This window comes from Squalius cephalus, assembly GCF_949319135.1.
Source record: "Squalius cephalus genome assembly, chromosome: 25".
NCBI lineage: Eukaryota > Metazoa > Chordata > Actinopteri > Cypriniformes > Leuciscidae > Squalius > Squalius cephalus.
In genome coordinates, this window is record NC_137146.1 from 18,867,065 (window position 1) to 18,886,241 (window position 19,177).

At 37.8% G+C, this 19,177-nt stretch overlaps 1 protein-coding gene across 3 annotated transcripts in view; it reads right to left on the reverse strand.

The window, feature by feature from the left end:
* Positions 1-18,650, reverse strand: part of lztfl1 (leucine zipper transcription factor-like 1) — a 37,817-nt gene extending 19,167 nt beyond the window's left edge. For 2 of the 3 annotated variants that reach the window (XM_079862627.1, XM_079862625.1), the window contains exons 1-3: positions 18,414-18,643; positions 17,529-17,653; positions 17,229-17,423 (exon numbers count right to left, since the gene is read on the reverse strand). In XM_079862627.1, the coding sequence (XP_079718753.1) occupies positions 17,229-17,423; positions 17,529-17,653; positions 18,414-18,416 (323 nt within the window). In that variant the 5' untranslated portion in view covers positions 18,417-18,643. Of the gene's footprint in view, positions 1-17,228; positions 17,424-17,528; positions 17,654-18,413 lie in introns of all 3 variants that reach the window. The other variant, XM_079862626.1, reaches the window with a different exon arrangement.
* Positions 18,651-19,177: the final 527 nt, after the last annotated feature.

Genomic DNA, 19,177 nt, shown 5'->3' on the forward strand with positions numbered 1-19,177 from the left:
CATATACATATATATATATATATATACACTGCTCAAAAAAATAAAGGGAACACATTTTAATCAGAGAATAGCATCAAGTCAGTTAAACTCCTGGGATATTGATCTGGTCAGTTAAGTAACAGGGGGTTGGTAATCAGTTTCAGCTGCTTTAGTGTTAATGAAATTAACAGCAGGTGCACTAGATGGGCAACAGTGAGACAACCCCCAAAACAGGAATGGTTTTACAGGTGGAGGCCACTGACATTTTTTCCCTACTCATCTTTTTGGACTGTTTTTCACCAGTTTTGCATTTGGCTAGGGTCAGTGTCACTACTGGTAGCATGAGGCAATACCTGGACCCTACAGAGGTTGTGCAGGCAGTCCAGCTCCTTCAGGATGGCTCATCAATACATGCCATTGCCAGAAGGTTTGCTGTGTCTCCCAGCACAGTCTCAAGAGCATGGAGGAGATTCCAGGAAGACAGACAGCTACTCTAGGAGAGCTGGACAGGGCCGTAGAAGGTCCTTAACCCATCAGCAGGACCGGTATCTGCTCCTTTGTGCGAGGAGGAACATGATGAGCACTGCCAGAGCCCTACAAAATGACCTCCAGCAGGCCACTGGTGTGAATGTCTCTGACCAAACAATCAGAAACAGACTTCATGAGGGTGGTCTGAGGGCCCGACGTCCTCTAGTGGGCCCTGTGCTCACTGCCCAGCACCAGGGAGCTCGATTGGCATTTCCCATTGAACACCAGAATTGGCAGGTCCGCCACTGGTGCCCTGTGGTTTTCACAAATGAGAGCAAGTTCACCCTGAGCACGTGACAGACAGGAAAGGGTCTGGAGAAGCCGTGGAGAATGTTATGCTGCCTGTAACATCGTTCAGCATGACCGGTTTGGTGGTGGGTCAGTGATGGTCTGGGGAGGCATATCCATGACCTCCACAGACCTCTGCAGGCTAGACAATGGCACCCTGACTGCCATTAGGTATCGGGATGAAATCCTTGGATCCATTGTCAGACCCTATGCTGGTGCAGTGGGTCCTGGGTTCCTCCTGGTGCACAACAATGCCCGGCCTCATGTGGCGAGAGCATGCAGGCAGTTCCTGGAGGATGAAGGAATGATACCATTGAAGGGCCACCACGCTCAACTGACCTACGTCCAATAGAACACCTCTGGGACATTGTGTTTCGGTCCATCTGACATCACCTGGTTGCACCTCAGACTGTCCAGGAGCTCAGTGATGCGCTGGTCCAGATCTGGGAGGAAATACCCCAGGACACCATCCGTCGTCTCATTAGGAGCATGCCCCGACGTTGTCAGGCATGCATACAAGCACGTGGGGGCCATACAAACTACTGAGTACCATTTTGAGTTGCTGCAATGAAATTTCAGCAAAATTGACAAGCCTGCTGCATCATTTTTTTTTCACTTAGATTTCCGGGGTGTCTTTGAATTCAATCCTCTGTAGGTTGATCATTTTCATTTCCATCAAACGATGTGGCATCCTTTCGTTCATAACACATTACCCAGTCCATATTAGTATAGATATCCAGCATGATATTTTTCCCCATTGAGATCTGATGTGTTTTCAAAGTGTTCCTTTAATTTTTTTGAGCAGTGTATATATATATATATATATATATATATATATATATATATATATATATATAATATATATATAGGCCTATATGATCCGAAGTAACTAGTAACTCACTACTTGAGTAGTTTTTTCACTGGATACTTTTTTACTCTTACTCAAGTAACTATTAAGATTAGCCTATTACTTTTACTTTTACTTTGAGTAAATATTTCTATAAGTACTTGTACTTTTACTTGAGTACAGTTTTTGGATACTCTACCCACCTCTGCTATTTACACTGTGCAAATACCCCACCTTGTTGGCAGAGGCCATTTACACTAACTCTGCCCTCTGACGTCTGGTTGGGCCAGACAAAATTTCAGAAGATGCTAGGTTGTCACTAGATTGTCAACAGTAGCAATAGTGTTGGGGCAAGGCGCGAGGAAGAAAGGCAAGTCCGCACCACTCCCTTTTCCCATCACATATCAGATCTGAAAGGCATTTATGTTCAATAAATATGAAAAAAAATTAGAAAAGTGGAAATAAAGTGTCTAAGGTGTGTTTAATAATAAAATGTTTATCGGGTAGGGGTAGGTGTAGAGAGGGCTTAACTGTCCCAATAAGGTAGCATCCATATAATAAATTGTATTATTGCATACCGTCAGCGGTGGGTAGTAACGAAATACATTTACTTCGTTACATTTACTTGAGTACTTTTTTAGAAAAAATTTACTTTTAAGAGTAGATTTGAATGTGGGTACTTTTTACTTTTACTCGAGTACATTTCTAATGAAAAAACTGTACTTTTACTTCGTTACATTGGGTGATGTTCCTCTCGTTACTTTATTTTAATGCAATATGTGTTGTTAAATGCGTAGTTTATTCCAAGCGCGCTGTATCTTATTTTCTGGACTTGAGCGATGCTCAATTCACAAATGAATGACTCTTTTGAGTCGATTCTGTTCAAAGACTTCATCAAACAAGTTGGCAGATCTGTCTAAATCGGTTCGCGAATCAGTTTGAATGATCTGTTCAGTTCCTGCACGCACTGAATCATCTGAAGCGATTTCAATTCACACTGGACTCGGAGGCACATCAAGAGCGTTAGATAAAGTGGCAGTGTACCTACAGTACAGTCAAGTGAGAGCAAATCTTCAAATGCATCATATTTTTGCCAGCGATGAAGATCTTTATTAGTTGAACTTGAACATCTTCGTAAGCTTTCTGTAAATGAATGATTCCACAGGAGTCAGGACGATATATTCGATTTCATTTCACTCAGGTAATACATTTTACAACCAAACGCCATTCGCCATTATTACGCCACGATACTAGAAAGTATGACATTACCCGTTTTTTTGACATATACATTAATTTACATTAAATGAAGCTACCATTGTTCACAGTTTATGAACACCCGCCATCCCGCGGTATTGTGTGTATCGTTGCGCAGTGGCTTGCGAACTCGACTTGAAAACGAATGCCTTTGCCTGCCGTAGACAGTTCACCAGTTTAAACATGCTTGCAGAAATATACATTTGATTATATTTTGGAGAACAGTCAGAAGAAGATCCGTCGATGTACTTTTATTTGTTTTTGTTTTTTTGTGTTCAGATGTTCAGTAGCAGTCATGAGCGCGAGCATGTGAAGAGTTTTTAACTCTTCTCTGTCAATACCTTTGAATGCAACACTCTGCAGATTCACTTTATTTCTACATTGTCTAATAATCCAAATGTAGTTGTATAAGTTACTATTATACTGTTATATAAACTACTATTGTACTATTATATAAACCATAGGACAGGCAATGATTTTCGAGCTATACAGATGGCAGAAATAATGCTTACGTCTCTCTTCTGTTTTTGTTGAAAAGATAGCTGATAATAATAGTCATTTAAATAAACAAAATCTAAATAATATCATTTTATATATATGACGACTTCAGAGGCAAAAGCCTCTAAGTACCATCTGAAATTTTCTTCTAAAAGAGCATTTTTTATCAAGCTTGTATGTTTATGTTCACACTTAAATGGCAATGAAAAGTAGCCTACCTATTAATTGTCATTAAAGTGAAATTACTGAACTTAAATATACGAGCTTGATACAAATGATTGTTTTAGAAGAAAATTTCAGATGGCACTCAGAGGCTTTTGCATCATGAAGTCTTCATACATATATATATATATATATATATAGGCCTATATGATCCGAAGTAACTAGTTACTCACTACTTGAGTAGTTTTTTCATTGGATACTTTTTTACTCTTACTCAAGTAACTATTAAGATTATTACTTTTACTTTTACTTTGAGTAAATATTTCTATAATTACTTGTACTTTTACTTGAGTACAGTTTTTGGATACTCTACCCACCTCTGCATACCGTTTAACGTACAACAACATTGAGCTGCAAATGGTATTTGCTACTATTTATAAGTATTAATAGCATAACTAATATTTACACTTATTGCAATGTCATTTGCATATATCATTTGTCAATATTTTTACATAGTGTAAATAGAATCTATTGCTATTTTCACTTAGTGTAAATAGCATCTACTGCTAAGAAAATATGCTAACTTAGGGTGTATTCACACCAGGAAAGTCCGATAGTTCGCTTGCTTTGGTCCGGACCAAATAGAATGTTGATTTTTTTTGTTTGGTACGGTTCGCTTTCACACTGCTCTTTTTGCAAGTGAACCAAAATGTGTAAACAAAACCACACGTGTGCTAAGGTCGTCCATTCATTGGACAGGAATTCTCAAGCAGGGAAAAGCAGGAAGTGCACAAACAGGCTCAGCATGGAGATATTTCGTAATGTAATATTTGTTATTTTACTGATTTGGTGTTATTCTCTACAAACGCAATATGAAGAAACTATATGGTATAGATAAAAGCCCGCCCGCACTTACAATTGATTGCTTGGGTCGTTACATGCGCTTCGTGAGACACACTAGCGCACACACGCAAGGTCACTAGCTCCCTCTCTCTGCCGTGCGCGCGCTCTTGCTCGCTCGCTCTCTCTAGATTCGCGGAGATTTTAACTGATTTGCGGGAAACATGGAGCCGCTATCGAGATGCGGGAGACTCCCGGAACTTCCGGGAGACTTGGGATGTCTGTATAATAAGACAACATTATGCCAAAATGTCAGTTTTGTTAAGTATCCTCATAAGAGCAGTCAAATAAAAAGACGCAGTTTTCTGCAGTTGGGTCGGTTCATGTTCACACCGTAAACGAACCGTACCAGAGTTCGTTTGGAACCGTACCGAGACCACCTCTTCAGCTGGGTCTCGGTTCGATTGTTTGGTCCGCACCCGAGTTCGATTGCTGTATTCACACCTGTCCAAAAGGTCCGCACCAAGGGTGGAAACGAACTAGAGTTCGATTCAATCGAACCAAACAAGGCAGGTGTGAATACACCCTTAGTGTAAATAGAATCTATTGCTATTTTCACTTAGTGTGAATAGCCACTGCCATTTTGTTAAAGGGGGGGTGAAATGCTCATTTTCACTCAATCTCCTGTTAATCTTGAGTACCTATAGAGTAATATTGCATCCTTCATATCTCCAAAAAGTCTTTTGTTTTATTAAATTTTTAACAGAAAGATAGGCTGTACCGAGTCTTTCCGGAAAAAAACGAGCGGCTGGGGGCGGGCCCTGTGGGCGAAGCTTAGCTGTGCTAACGCGCCAAGCTAGTGACAACACACAGAGACATTTGTTCAACAAACAGTTTTACTCACCGTCCGGTTCCAACGCACGACCGCGAACCTTTATCATTGTGACTGCTCGATCCTTAAGCATTAGACGATCTGCAAATCCGTCGATATGGGCTTTGTTTATAAAACAATCATCGTCGAAATGCAGGGAACAAACAGTCTAACAGTTACACAACTCCGTTTATGCTCAGGAAAACAAACTCCATCCACGGGTTCCTTAACGCTGGGTTCTTTGGGAATCTGTGCAGGGTTGTCTTGCCCTGGCAACCAAAAACACACTTCTTTGGTGACATTGACTTCCCAAAAGCCGGGCAGGGCACTTTGATGGCGAACTGCTTTCACTCTCTTGCTCTAGTCTACGAGTGCGCGCGCGGCCGCGATCTTACCGGAGAAGTGCCCTTAGGACCCATATAAGGAAATTCCGCCCTATCTTACGTAAGACAGAGCCATACTCGAAAAAAACTTTCCGAAACTTGTGACAAACCGGAAGGAGTATTTTTGGAACAAAAATACTCCTTCAAACGTACAACTTAGTTTTTGAAACTTTGTCCATGTTTAGCATGGGAATCCAACTCTTTACCAGTGTAAAAAACTCAGTATGCATGAAATAGCATTTCACCCCCCCTTTAACAGTCAATGATGATATCAGTTAATGATGAACTATCCACTCCTTTATTATCAAACTAGAACCAGATGACTTTGTGAAGAACTAGGGTATCGAAGTGCATCAAGGTGCAACAAATGTTTTTTACTTTCTAATTATTTAGAAATTTGTTACAAAATGGATGTTTTTAATATATATATATATATATATATATATATATATTAGTGGTGGGCCGTTAAAAAAAATATCGCCGTTAATCTATTCTCCAAGTTGGGTTGTTGGGAGCGGAGCTGGCTCAAGCTACACAAGCTATGATGACGCAATCTACCCGCGGCCGCGAGGAACACCCGGCTGCAACGCATCATATTCGTCGTCATCTTAAGTAAACACGGCTGAAAGTGAAAGCTGGTGTAAAAGATCCGTGCAACATCCATTATTTGGACTTGGTTCGGATTTAAGCCGTCCGACGTAGACTGTGTGGTGTAACAGTTCGTTAAGTTAACACACGACTAATCCGTTCTGCTACCACCTCAAATTCAAAACGAAACATATCACTGAATACCAGCGCGCGCGTATTATTCCCAATATATCTTAGTGAGTGGTGTAGCACATAATCTCTTTTTATTAAAAGCGCCCGATTTTAAGAATCGTTGTTGTGTTTCTTTTTAACTGAAAAGACATCAGTTAGACAATATTCTAATTTTAAATTTGGGGTTTCATAAGCTCCAAGCCATAATAAACATTAGACCTACTTAAGTCTCTGCAGCTAGTGTACTTAAATTTTATTTATCTGCAAAATTATGTTGTATACTTACAGTTTTGCACAATATATGTTCTCAAAACTACATACACCCTTTCAAAAAAAAAAAAAAAAAAAAAAAAAAAATTTAGCAGTTGTTTAGCAGGGTCTGTGTAACCTGTTCTGAAATGGTTTTATTATAATATATATCGTTATCGCAAGAGGCTGCAATGTATATCACAATATGGATTTTAGGCCATATCGCCCATCCCTAATTGATAGCCTATAGTAGTTGATAATAACATAGGCCTACCTAATGTTGCCTACGGACGGTAACAGTACAGTAGTAACCTTTTACAGTCTATGAGTAGAACAGCTTTCTCAAGCAGTTTGTGATGCATTTTGGAAACAGGAGATGAGCCCCTGGTCTAATGCGCCACCTGTCTTGAGAAACCCGTTCTCAAAGACTTACTTTTATAGTCATTATTTGGGTAGCACACATATTCTGAATGCCTTCGGCAGAATTCAAATGAGCCATTTTAATCTAGATTAATCTAGATTAATTTCAAAATTAATCTAGATTAATCTAGATTAAAAAAATTAATCTATGCCCACCTCTAATATATATATATATATATATATATATATATATATATATATATATATATATATTAGTGGTGGGCCGTTATCGGCGTTAACGTGAGACTCTTATCGGGCGATAAAAAAAATATCGCCGTTAATCTATTCTCAAAGTTGGGTTGGGAGCTGGGTCTATACTACGCAAGCGATGATGACTTTCACTTTGATGTTTTAGCGCGGATTCGTTTCGGTGTTCGGTACGCATTTTCAAACCGAACTGTTCGTTGGACCATTTTTCCTGCCGACCAAAATTTCGTTATTTCAAATGTAGGCGGGTCGGTCGCGCGTGGCAAGCGCGCTCATAATGTAAGAGACGCTGCCTGGCGCGACCACAACATTGTCCGACATCAAATGGCAAACGTAATGCAAGCGGAATGAAACTGCTCGTTATTGTGTGGTTGAAGGACCGTTTATCAGTTTGGACCAGTGCAGCGCGAGCCGATCGTGTTCAAGAGATCCAGTAAATAAATAATTTGAATTCGCTACTTAAGTAATAACATCGCTAGTGAGAAACATTCACATTTCTCCGTTATTAACGGATCAAACTGTGCGTAAGCCAGGAAGAAACATTGTGCCATGAATGAACTATCCAGTGTCCACAGATCAGCAACATTCACCATGGATTTACTGTAGTAACACTAACTGCAACCATGGAGGTTTGGCAGGAATAGTAGGCTATAATGCTTTCAAGTAACATTACGTTGGTTTTATTTTGACATTCTGAATAAAATTGCTGCCCTCAAATGTTAATCTGAACTAAAAATAGACCTTTGTTTATAACTACTACAATATTAGGCTACATTTCATTTTTTCCAAGGAGCTGTTTTGTTTTATATGCTCATAAGAAGAGTCTATTATAGCTCCATCATTGCTCAAAGTAAAATAAAAAAAATAAAAAAATCATACTTTATTATGTTAGTTTTAATAAAAATATATATATATATCTGGCATTTCTTCACAAGTTCTTTTAAATGTCACTTTGTATTTAAGAAACACGTGCCCTTTAGTCATTATTTGGGTAGCACACACATATTCTGAATGCCTTCGGCAGAATTCAAATGAGCCATTTTAATCTAGATTAATCTAGATTAATTCCAAGATTACAGTGAGATTAATCTAGATTTAAAAAAAATAATCTATGCCCACCACTAATATATATATATATATATATATATTAGAGGTGGGCATAGATTTTTTTTTTTAATCTAGATTAATCTAGATTAATTTTGAAATTAATCTAGATTAAATGGCTCATTTGAATTCTGCCGAAGGCATTCAGAATATGTGTGCTACCCAAATAATGACTACTGTACTGTTACCGTCCGTAGGCAACATTAGGTAGGCCTATGTTATTATCAGCTACTATAGGCTATCAATTAGGGATGGGCGATATGGCCTAAAATCCATATTGTGATATACATTGCAGCCTCTTGCGATAACGATATATATTATAATAAATCCATTTCAGAACAGGTTACACAGACCCTGCTAAACAACTGCTAAATGTTTTTTTTTTTTTGTTTTTTGTTTTTTTAAGGGTGTATGTAGTTTTGAGAACATATATTGTGCAAAACTGTAAGTATACAACATAAATTTGCAGATAAATAAAATTTAAGTACACTAGCTGCAGAGACTTAAGTAGGTCTAATGTTTATTATGGCTTGGAGCTTATGAAACCCCAAATTTAAAATTAGAATATTGTCTAACTGATGTCTTTTCAGTTAAAAAGAAACACAACAACGATTCTTAAAATCGGGCGCAGACAGAGATTATGTGCTACACCACTAAGATATATTGGGAATAATACGCGCGAGCTGGTATTCAGTGATATGTTTCGTTTTGAATTTGAGGTGGTAGAACGGATTAGTCGTGTGTTAACTTACCGAACTGTTACACCACACACTCTGTCTATATAGTTTGCTGCTGCTCGTCGGACGGCTTAAATCCGAACCAAGTCCAAATAATGGATGTTGCACCGATCTTTTTCACCATCACCAGCTTTCACTTTCAGCCGTGTTTACTTAAAGGGGGGGTGAAATGCTATTTCATGCATACTGAGTTTTTTACACTGGTAAAGAGTTGGATTCCCATGCTAAACATGGACAAAGTTTCAAAAACTAAGTTGTACGTTTGAAGGAGTATTTTTGTTCCAAAAATACTCCTTCCGGTTTGTCACAAGTTTCGGAAAGTTTTTTTCGAGTATGGCTCTGTCTTACGTAAGATAGGGCGGAATTTCCTTATATGGGTCCTAAGGGCACTTCTCCGGTAAGGTCGCGGCCGCGCGCGCACTCGTAGACTAGAGCAAGAGAGTGAAAGCAGTTCGCCATCAAAGCGCCCTGCCCGGCTTTTGGGAAGTCAATGTCACCAAAGAAGTGTGTTTTTGGTTGCCAGGGCAAGACAACCCTGCACAGATTCCCAAAGAACCCAGCGTTAAGGAACCCGTGGATGGAGTTTGTTTTCCTGAGCATAAACGGAGTTGTGTAAAGACTGTTGTTCCCTGCATTTCGACGATAATTGTTTTATAAACAAAGCCCAGATCTACGGATTTGCAGATCGTCTAATGCTTAAGGATCGAGCAGTCACAATGATAAAGGTTCGCGGTCGTGCGTTGGAACCGGACGGTGAGTAAAACTGTTTGTTGAACAAATGTCTCTGTGTGTTGTCACTAGCTTGGCGCGTTAGCACAGCTAAGCTTCGCCCACACGGCCCGCCCCCAGCCGCTCGGTTTTTTCCGGAAAGACTCGGTACAGCCTATCTTTCTGTTAAAAATTTAATAAAACAAAATACTTTTTGGAGATATGAAGGATGCAATATTACTCTATAGGTACTCAAGATTAACAGGAGATTGAGTGAAAATGAGCATTTCACCCCCCCTTTAAGATGACGACGAATATGATGCGTTGCAGCCGGGTGTACCTCGCGGCCGCGGGTAGATTGCCTCATCATAGCTTGTGTAGTATAGAACCAGCTCCCAACCCAACTTGGAGAATAGATTAACGGCGATATTTTTTTTATCGTGCGATAAGAGTCTCGCGTTAACGCAGCACGTTAACGCCGATAACGGCCCACCACTAATATATATATATATATTTATATATACACAGTACTGTGCAAAAGTCTTAGGCATGTTAATATCCCCACCCCAAAAATGTCCCCAAAAATGGTTGTAAGTCAGTTATTTATATCTTTTGCTGTAGTGTGTCAGTAGGAAATATCAGTTTACATTTCCAAACATTCTGAACTGGTGTTCCTAATAATCCTTTAGGTGAGTGTATACAAGCTTGAATGTGCAACAGGCAGCACATTTTACTTACTGACCATATAGAGAACATTTTTATTTAATTAAGGCTTCTTCGCCCGAAAACGGGCGAAAACTTGAACGTTTCGAATTGTTTAATTTTTTTGCTTCATCGGATGGGGGTGAAACTTGGTGACTTTTGTTTTATTACCTATATGAACACACACAAAAAATCAAGGAGATGATTCTGATATGTTAAAGGGTCGTAAAAAAAAAAGTCACACTTAGCTTCCTCCCGCCCGAAAACGGGCGACATAGGAAATGAATGGGAAATATGAAAAAATAGGAAAACTCAGAGAAACTTTTGGTAGTACAAGCTACAGATCAGCCACTGTGCTGAAAAAAAGTGTACAGCAATGAAGGGGTGACACTCTAAAACATCAAGAGTGCAAATAAGACACCCCCCCCCCCCCCCCTACACACACCAACACACACAAACACACAGAGAGAAATGAACTGGTAAGACTGAAACAGCAAATTTTGCCCCAAACTATATAAAAATTATATAATCATAATAACTCCAAAACTATAGCAAGGAGAGTCAAAAGGTAGGTATCGTTTGAAAGAACTCTTTTTAAATTTTTTGAAAATATAAATTACATTACATTTGGACATTGTCCTGCCAAGAAACAGCGGATAAAAGACAATATATATATATAATTTTTATTATGATTTTGCATATCTTTCTTATTTGTCATGGAATAACTCAGGAAGGAAATAAGGTAGGAGGAAAATTATTTTTTAGTGAAGTCCCCCTACATGTTAGCTGCATCTGGATAAAAAAATAATAATTTTTGGATAAAGGAATCAAAAGTTACAGCATTTGGAAAAGAGATATCCTTTTTGTACAGTCTTTGACACCCCCTCATGGGCAATTTTTTCTCCATGAAGAATATCTTGTCATAAAAGCAATAGATTATGTTAATTTTGGGCTCATTTTAATTGTAATAATATGCTGTAAAAAATGAAGTGCCATTTTCAATGATCTGAGAATGTTTCATGAGCTGTATGATGTTTTTGACACATTGCAGTACATTATTTTATAGATTATGAAAAAAAAGAAATTCTATTTATCAGCAAATAACTTTTCAAAGTGGATACATTCACTGTAAAGTTCAGACTCTAAGCTTTCAAATGACATCAACTTTGTGTTAATCAAGGCAAGATTTTTTTTAAATATGGTAAAGAATATTTTCGCAGCTAGGTGGCGCCTGCTGGCGGTACACTCGGTTTTAGAGGGATTACTCAGCACTCGTTAGGAGTTAATAAATGTAATTAGATGCATTAAAAAGCTGAGATCCTAAGCTTTAAAATGATATATAATTTGTGTTGTTCCATTCAGTGGTTGCTTAGTAATACATTTTTTTCTTTCCGAATGGGAATAAATCAAATAAATAAATAAAAAAGCTATAGGCCGCCTATAGGCGGTTATAGGACATGACACAAATTAATACATTTTGTAGCCACTAGATGGCGCTCTTCTCACTTGAATTTTTTTTTTTTTTTAGGCCTGCACTCTATTTTGATGTGAAATGTTGCATTTATTGAAAAATAAAATAAAATAAATAAAATAAAAATATATATATTAATTCTAATGGAAAAAATAGCTCATAAAAATTATATAATTAATGCAAAGTATCATAAAAAATTCTAAAAATTCTAAATAATAATCAGAAAACATTATAGAACAAAAATATATTTGATTGGTTATCCTGGGAAAAAGTAAAGTAAAATTTTAAAGGCTTCGCCCGTTTTCGGGCGGGAGGAAGCTAAGTGTGACTATTTTACGAAGAAGCCCAGAGGGTTAAATCATAGCGTTTAGAAGTTTAATAACAGCCCCCAGTGAGTCATTGTATAGATTTTCTTTAAATACAGTGCTATGCATAAGTTTAGACACCCATACTAAAGTTGACTAAAAAGAGGAATAAAAAATCATCTTTTGGAAACTGAACTTAATGCCTTAATTTAAAAAATTAGGAAAAATCCAACCTTTAAGAACACCAATTTTCTTTGTGAACGAATAATGTATCGTAAATAAATAAATGTTCTTCCTTAAAATACAGGGTGCATAAGTTTGGACACCCCTATGTTAAATTCCCATAGAGGCAGGCAGATTTTTATTTTTAAGTATTTTTTTTTATTTTTTTTTTAGGATACTATGCATCCTGATAAAGTTCCCTTGGCCTTTGGAATTAAAATAGCCCCACATCATCACATAGCCTTCACCATACCTAGAGATTGGCATGGTTTTATTTCAGTTAGCCTAATAGCTAGTTTGATTTGCACTGAGAGATGATCTTATGGAAAGTACCCCATGCCAATCTCTAGGTATGGTGAAGGCTATGTGATGATGTGCGGCTATTTTAATTCCAAAGGCCAAGGGAACTTTATCAGGATGCATAGTATCCTAAAAAATAAATTAAAAAAAATACTTAAAAATAAAAATCTGCCTGCCTCTATGGGAATTTAACATAGGGGTGTCCAAACTTATGCACCCTGTATTTTAAGGAAGAACATTTATTTATTTACGATACATTATTCATTCACAAAGAAAATTGGTGTCCTTAAAGGTTGGATTTTTCCTAATTTTTTAAATTAAGGCATTAAGTTCAATTTCCAAATAATGATTTTTTATTCCTCTTTTTAGTCAACTTTAGCATGGGTGTCTAAACTTATGCATAGCACTGTATATACACTATTAAGGCTTCTTGAGTCGTTTTTGTGAGAAAATTTTACTTCCGCATCTTAAAAATACCAAACCGGAAGTGATGTAACGGGAGAGAGTGCGGCCAATTTAAACAATAGGAAAACAATGGATTGCAATGACAGTTTGGACGCTGAGGAAATTGTAAATGTTTACTCGTATGACGGACCACAGCCATACAATTATGAGCCTGCTATGTGGCCAAGGGAGCAGGGACAGGCCAGGATTAGACCGAACAATGGTCAGAGGAAACAAATAGGGGTTATGCGCAACATCCTTCCGGGTTCTATAAAACAGATATAACTACTTCCGGTCGTCAGCTACTGAGGTAAACACAGCGTAGGAATGGCGACCTTTTATAGCCGGTGTTTACAGGAGCTACCCATTCTATCCATTTCAGATGTACATCGTATTGCCAAACGGACTTCCAGAGCCCCGAGTACTCCGTTAGATAAAGGATTTAAGTTTTTATGCCTCCTCATTTATTCATGATTATGAAGGTATGCAAGGTAGTATATGTAGCTTTTGCTAATGGCACCCGATGTAGAGTTAGCTAGCTATCAGTAAGTTAGTTTAGACTTGTATGCTATCATAGTAGTTTAACCTTTTATATTTGCTTGCAGACAATTAAAACAATCAAATGAAGACTGCATTTTATTTTTTTATATAAAAAAATTTCTGATACTTCAGCATTCGTGACATTTTAATTAAAACAGAAATAAGAATTGTATTCTAAAAAAGCGACAAATAAGTTACCTCAGAGATCACCTACCGCTGCAGATGCGTACAGTAGTGCAAACCGGAAATGCTTATACCTGTTTTCCGGTTCGAACGTTGGGCGTTCCGCATAACCCCTATTGAGTTTTGGTGTGAGGAGAACCAGTGGAGAACAGGGCAGGTGTCTTGGTGAGAGACCAGTGTTAGTTCATAGATATACGTTAGCTGACGATATGTAACACTATGCTCAGATCAGAATATTGTACAGATTATTATCATGTATCAGGCAATAGCAAAGCTGGTGTTGGTCATCTAGGAGTATTGATATTTACCATTAACAGAAACTAATATGCTTTGATCATCAGTATGGAGTATGTCACACTCGTTAATATCCGTCCACACTAACGTTACGTGATATAGCAGTTTCTTATCACCAGAGGAGAGAGAGGGTGAGAGGGAGAGATAAACATTTTCCTAATACACATTTTCGTTTCATAGGTGCTTATGAGGGAAATGCGAGGCCATGGTGACAGCTGAGGAAAGGCAGTGCTGCAGAGACTCAGGGAGGTGGAAGCATAACGTTACTGGGCTTTAGTGGAGAATGTCACCCCCAGACTTGATGTACAGTGTCTGACTCTGTTGAACTCCATCATATTGCCAGGATGATAATCTTCCGGTCTAAAGTGAACGCTACACACTACCGCGTTTTTCGAAGCAGATGCATAAGAAGTACAGTCTCTTCACCTGCACACAGTGTTTCTGCAGGTTTCAGTAAGTCAAATTTAAGACCTTTTTAATGCATTTTAAGACCATAAAGATTGAAATTTAAGACCTACACGACGCATTATCCAAGTTAGATAGATAGTTACCTCAGGATCATTAGAGTATCTATCTATCTATCTATCTATCTATCTATCTATCTATCTTTCTATCTATCTATGATTATCTGATGTGTGTGTGTGAGAGAGAGGGAGAGGTAGATATTTTTGAATAGAAAATTGTACTTTTGCATATTATACTGTAAAAACACAATTATTGTTGATTTTAGTTGATCATAGTTGATCATAACTAGAGAGGAAATGATGAGATGATTAAAGTGACCAAAATTATCACGGTTATCACAGAATCCTGTTCAAAAAGTACTAATACTACAGAATGAAGTCAATTCAACAAGTTTTATGCCGAAAAACAGCAAATAACAAATTGATTAGCATCAATATGCACTTTTTGTTCACGTAAACATTAAAATACCATTAAAAATGATGGCCAGATTTTAAAAGAGTGTCTTGCAACATGTTATCTACTAACATGTACAAGTTCAAATAAAGTTTTGACAAAAAAGGTTTTATACAAAGATAAACCTCATATTTCAGCCTTTAAATATTTTTTTATAAAAAGAATGAGTCAAAAAAGATAAATTACTGACATTTACACATTAGCTTATATTTATTAGTAGTGTTTGGGTGCACCCCCCATCCTTCATGTTGACTGAGCTTTCAATGTTGTTATGGAAAGGGGTGATTGGTTGGTTCCTGTCACATGACCTGCGGTGCGTTTGCGGCATTCTGAAAAGTTTAGATCTCGTTGCGCCTGGTAAAAATATTAGCGTGTCGCTTCAATTATGAGCGCGCTTGCCACGCGCCTACATTTGAACAAACTTGAGCGTGCAAAAGACGCGATATGTGAACGGCCTCTGGCGAGCTAGCTCATATCAAGCCACGAGCTATTGGTAGCACGCGAGCGACGAGTTGGAGACCCCTGCTAGAGCTCCGCTTTGTAGGCTACAACTCGATACTTTTTTGCTACTTTGTAATAACTTTCTGCGGCCAGCGTTTCTGGAAATGAACGAGGGTAAACACTTTTTAAGACTAAATGAAATTTAAGACCTAGGATGAAAATCTGGCCGTTTTTAAGACTTTTTAAGGCCTTAAATTTAAAGTTCAGAATTTTAGACTTTTTAAGACCCCGCGGAAACCCTGTGCACAAAACGCTTCCATGCACCGTCCTTTTTCTTGTTAGGAAACCTGTGGACTCGACAACCTGCAACCTCCACAAACACAATAATTTACCGTGACGATATTAAATTGAAATACAATAGGCTTGTTCGACTTCACACAGCGCTGCGCAGACCGATTGTATGCCAGTTAGAAATTGTGTCTGACTTGAGACAGCACCGACACCACATTACTTTACGTATGCCATCAAAGTACCGCGAAAGCACTGCAAAGCAGCCGGCTGATTCATTCTGCGCAGCTTCTCCAGAGCGGCTGCACGAGCTCTGATGACGACACAACTGCTCCACAATTGGCCGAATCCACCACATGACAACTACCACGTGCGTTTCGTGTTTATTCGAACACCTTCAGTTCCACTACTGTTCACAAATCTGTTTTCATAACAGTAAAATCTCTTTTCACATGGTCGTGATGTAATATTGTGTCATGTTTATCAAAATTAAACTCATAAAAAAATATAGACCCTACTACATTGGTATTTAAATATTATAGGCTTGTTGAACTTTATTCTTGTACAAACAGACGTTGTATTTAGCAGTAAATAAAGTATTAAATGGAAACGTATCTGAAACGTTTGTGTATTTGACAAATATTGCATTTATTTCACTTTTAGCTGTGATAAAGTATGCAAACACCACGTGAACAGTCACTACGGGAAGCATAAAGTGTACGACTTCACATCTTCATTTTCAGCTCCTCCCCATCTGCACGCGGCAACTCTCGCCGCTCGGTTACATCCAGCCACAGCCGATGTCGAAACACACCTAATGTGTTACGGAAAATACACTAAATCACAACCGTTCCTATTGAACACCAATCTACTCTGCACTGAGCAAACGCAGAGCACGGCAAACGATTCCCTCTCGTGACGTAATATGCCCGATTAAAAAAAAATAAAAAAATAAAAACTTTTAAAAAACGGTCAAGGACCTTTTCTACTAAATTTGTGCCCTCCTGCATTAACTTTTCATATGGTATTTTCATACAAGGTTATATTAATTTTGTAAAAAAAAAAAAACATTCTGCAATATGCCCTTTAACTATTTTTAAAGAATTTAAGACATTTTAAGAAGGGCCGCAGAAACCTTGTTAAATTTATAAAATTGTTTTATTATTTGAGAAGAAAAAGACTTTTACTATAATTCTATACATTTCTATTATCAGATCGTTTGTTTCTCCTCGAAATAGTTGCAATGAAATGGAAGTAACAACAAATCGTTTCTTCCTTTTCCTCACCTGTTCTCCAGCTCAGAAATGTCTGTTTGCAGTCTCAGATAGAATTTCTCCGCCTGGGAAAAGAGTTGTCGCAGCAGAAGTACGTTAGTGTGAGCTGTGTTTATGAGTTCCATCTCCACTTCTCCACGCACCAGCACCTGCAGCCCGTCAAGCATGTCAGACACCTCATCCACTGTATAAGTCTCCTCTATGAGCCTTTAATATGGAAGTAGAGAGGGGGGTAAAGTCAGAGAAGACCCTTTAAAGATGGAAAAAGAGTAATTGTGAATACAAAAATGACATAGGCTTGCATTCTCTCACCTACTGTCCTTCAAGTCTTGGAAGCAGGAGTCGATTGTCTTCAGTCTCAAGGCCCGTTTAGAGCGGGCAAAGCGCATGTAGTTTATCATCTCATTCTGATGGAGCTCATTAAACCCAAAATCAGCCTATAGGGAAAGCCACAGGATATTGTATTTAATGGTTAACAGCTTTACAGACAAAGTTTGTGGAAAAAATCTTACTACAGAGAAACAGCGCCCTCTTCTGGCTGAATGACACTTTAACACCAACTCACTGTACTAAGAGCTATAAGAATATTATATCATTGTAAAATTCAAACAACCTTGAAGCTGACTTACTATCGGGTTCAAAGATTTTCAAATTTACACATAATTAAATGAATACACTTATGTCAAACAAGCAAATTAGGAGTTTTATGTGACAAAATTTTCCAATTCAGTAATTTTAAATTTATTATCTATAGGTGTCTCTTATTAAAACAGCATTTAAATAAAACACTTTTACTGGTTAATTATATCAATAATGACATTATAGGGGAGTGATTACTGTTTGCTCTGGTCTATAACCCCTTCGCACAAATTACGCTGATTTCTGAACAGCTTATGATTTGATATTGCTTATAATAAAGAAAATATATCAGTATTATGCTACACTGAACTCACATTGCATTTACTGGTTTCAATGGCCTGAAAGCATTAGCAGCTAGCTAAAGTTACTGGTGTCATCTTCTAGATCGGGCTAGTATTCACTCTTTTCCCACTCTTAAACTGCTTATTTTTAGATCGCATCCATTTATTATTCAGAAATAACGCGTATGCTAATAAACTGGTAAAATGTAGCCACACACATGATTTTTTATTAAGTTTCCCATCAGATTAGCTAATGTTAGCTGGCTAAGCTACTTACCATTACAGCAGGGTGATGCGGAGTTTTATCGTGACAAGGAGTGAAAATAAACGACTCTAGAATGAAATATATTGCGTTAACATAAGGCTCGATAATCAGTAGGCATGAAAATAAAGTGGGAATGATGTTCACGACTGAAATATTTGCAGTGAACGGTAGCGAGAAGAGTAATTTTGGGTTGCGCTTGGAAACGGAACAGCGTTGCTGTGTTACTAATCACACTGGAGAGAGATTTGCAGACGGCAGAGGGCGCGCTGCACACGGAAATCTATGGGCCTAAACTGATATCAAAACTGAGGCAAAACTTTGTACAAAACAAAGAATTTTGGCTTACTTTGTAGGTAATTGTTTTAGGAGCAAAGTCCACAATTGGGGTAGGTGGGTAATTCTAACATTATCCGCTGAAAATATTTTTGTTAGGTACTGTATGCCTATACAGTAACCTGTTATTTTTAGAAATAAAATAAATTACTGTGATTCACCAAAAAGTTTTTTTTTTTTTTCATGTTTCAAAAGTTGTAGTACGTTCCTAGTGACCAGACTGACTTATGACTGACTTTATTTCTTATGAGTGGTGAGAAATGCAAAATCTCACCTATAGTAAGTCAATCTGGTCATTAATGTAGGCTACTACAACCTTTGAAACATGAAGAAAAAAAAAAAAAGAAAAAAACTTTTGATGAATTACACTGTTTATTTCTAAAAAAAAAAAAAAAAAAAAAAAAAAGAAAAAGAAAAGAAAAAAACCTTGTTTACTGTACAAG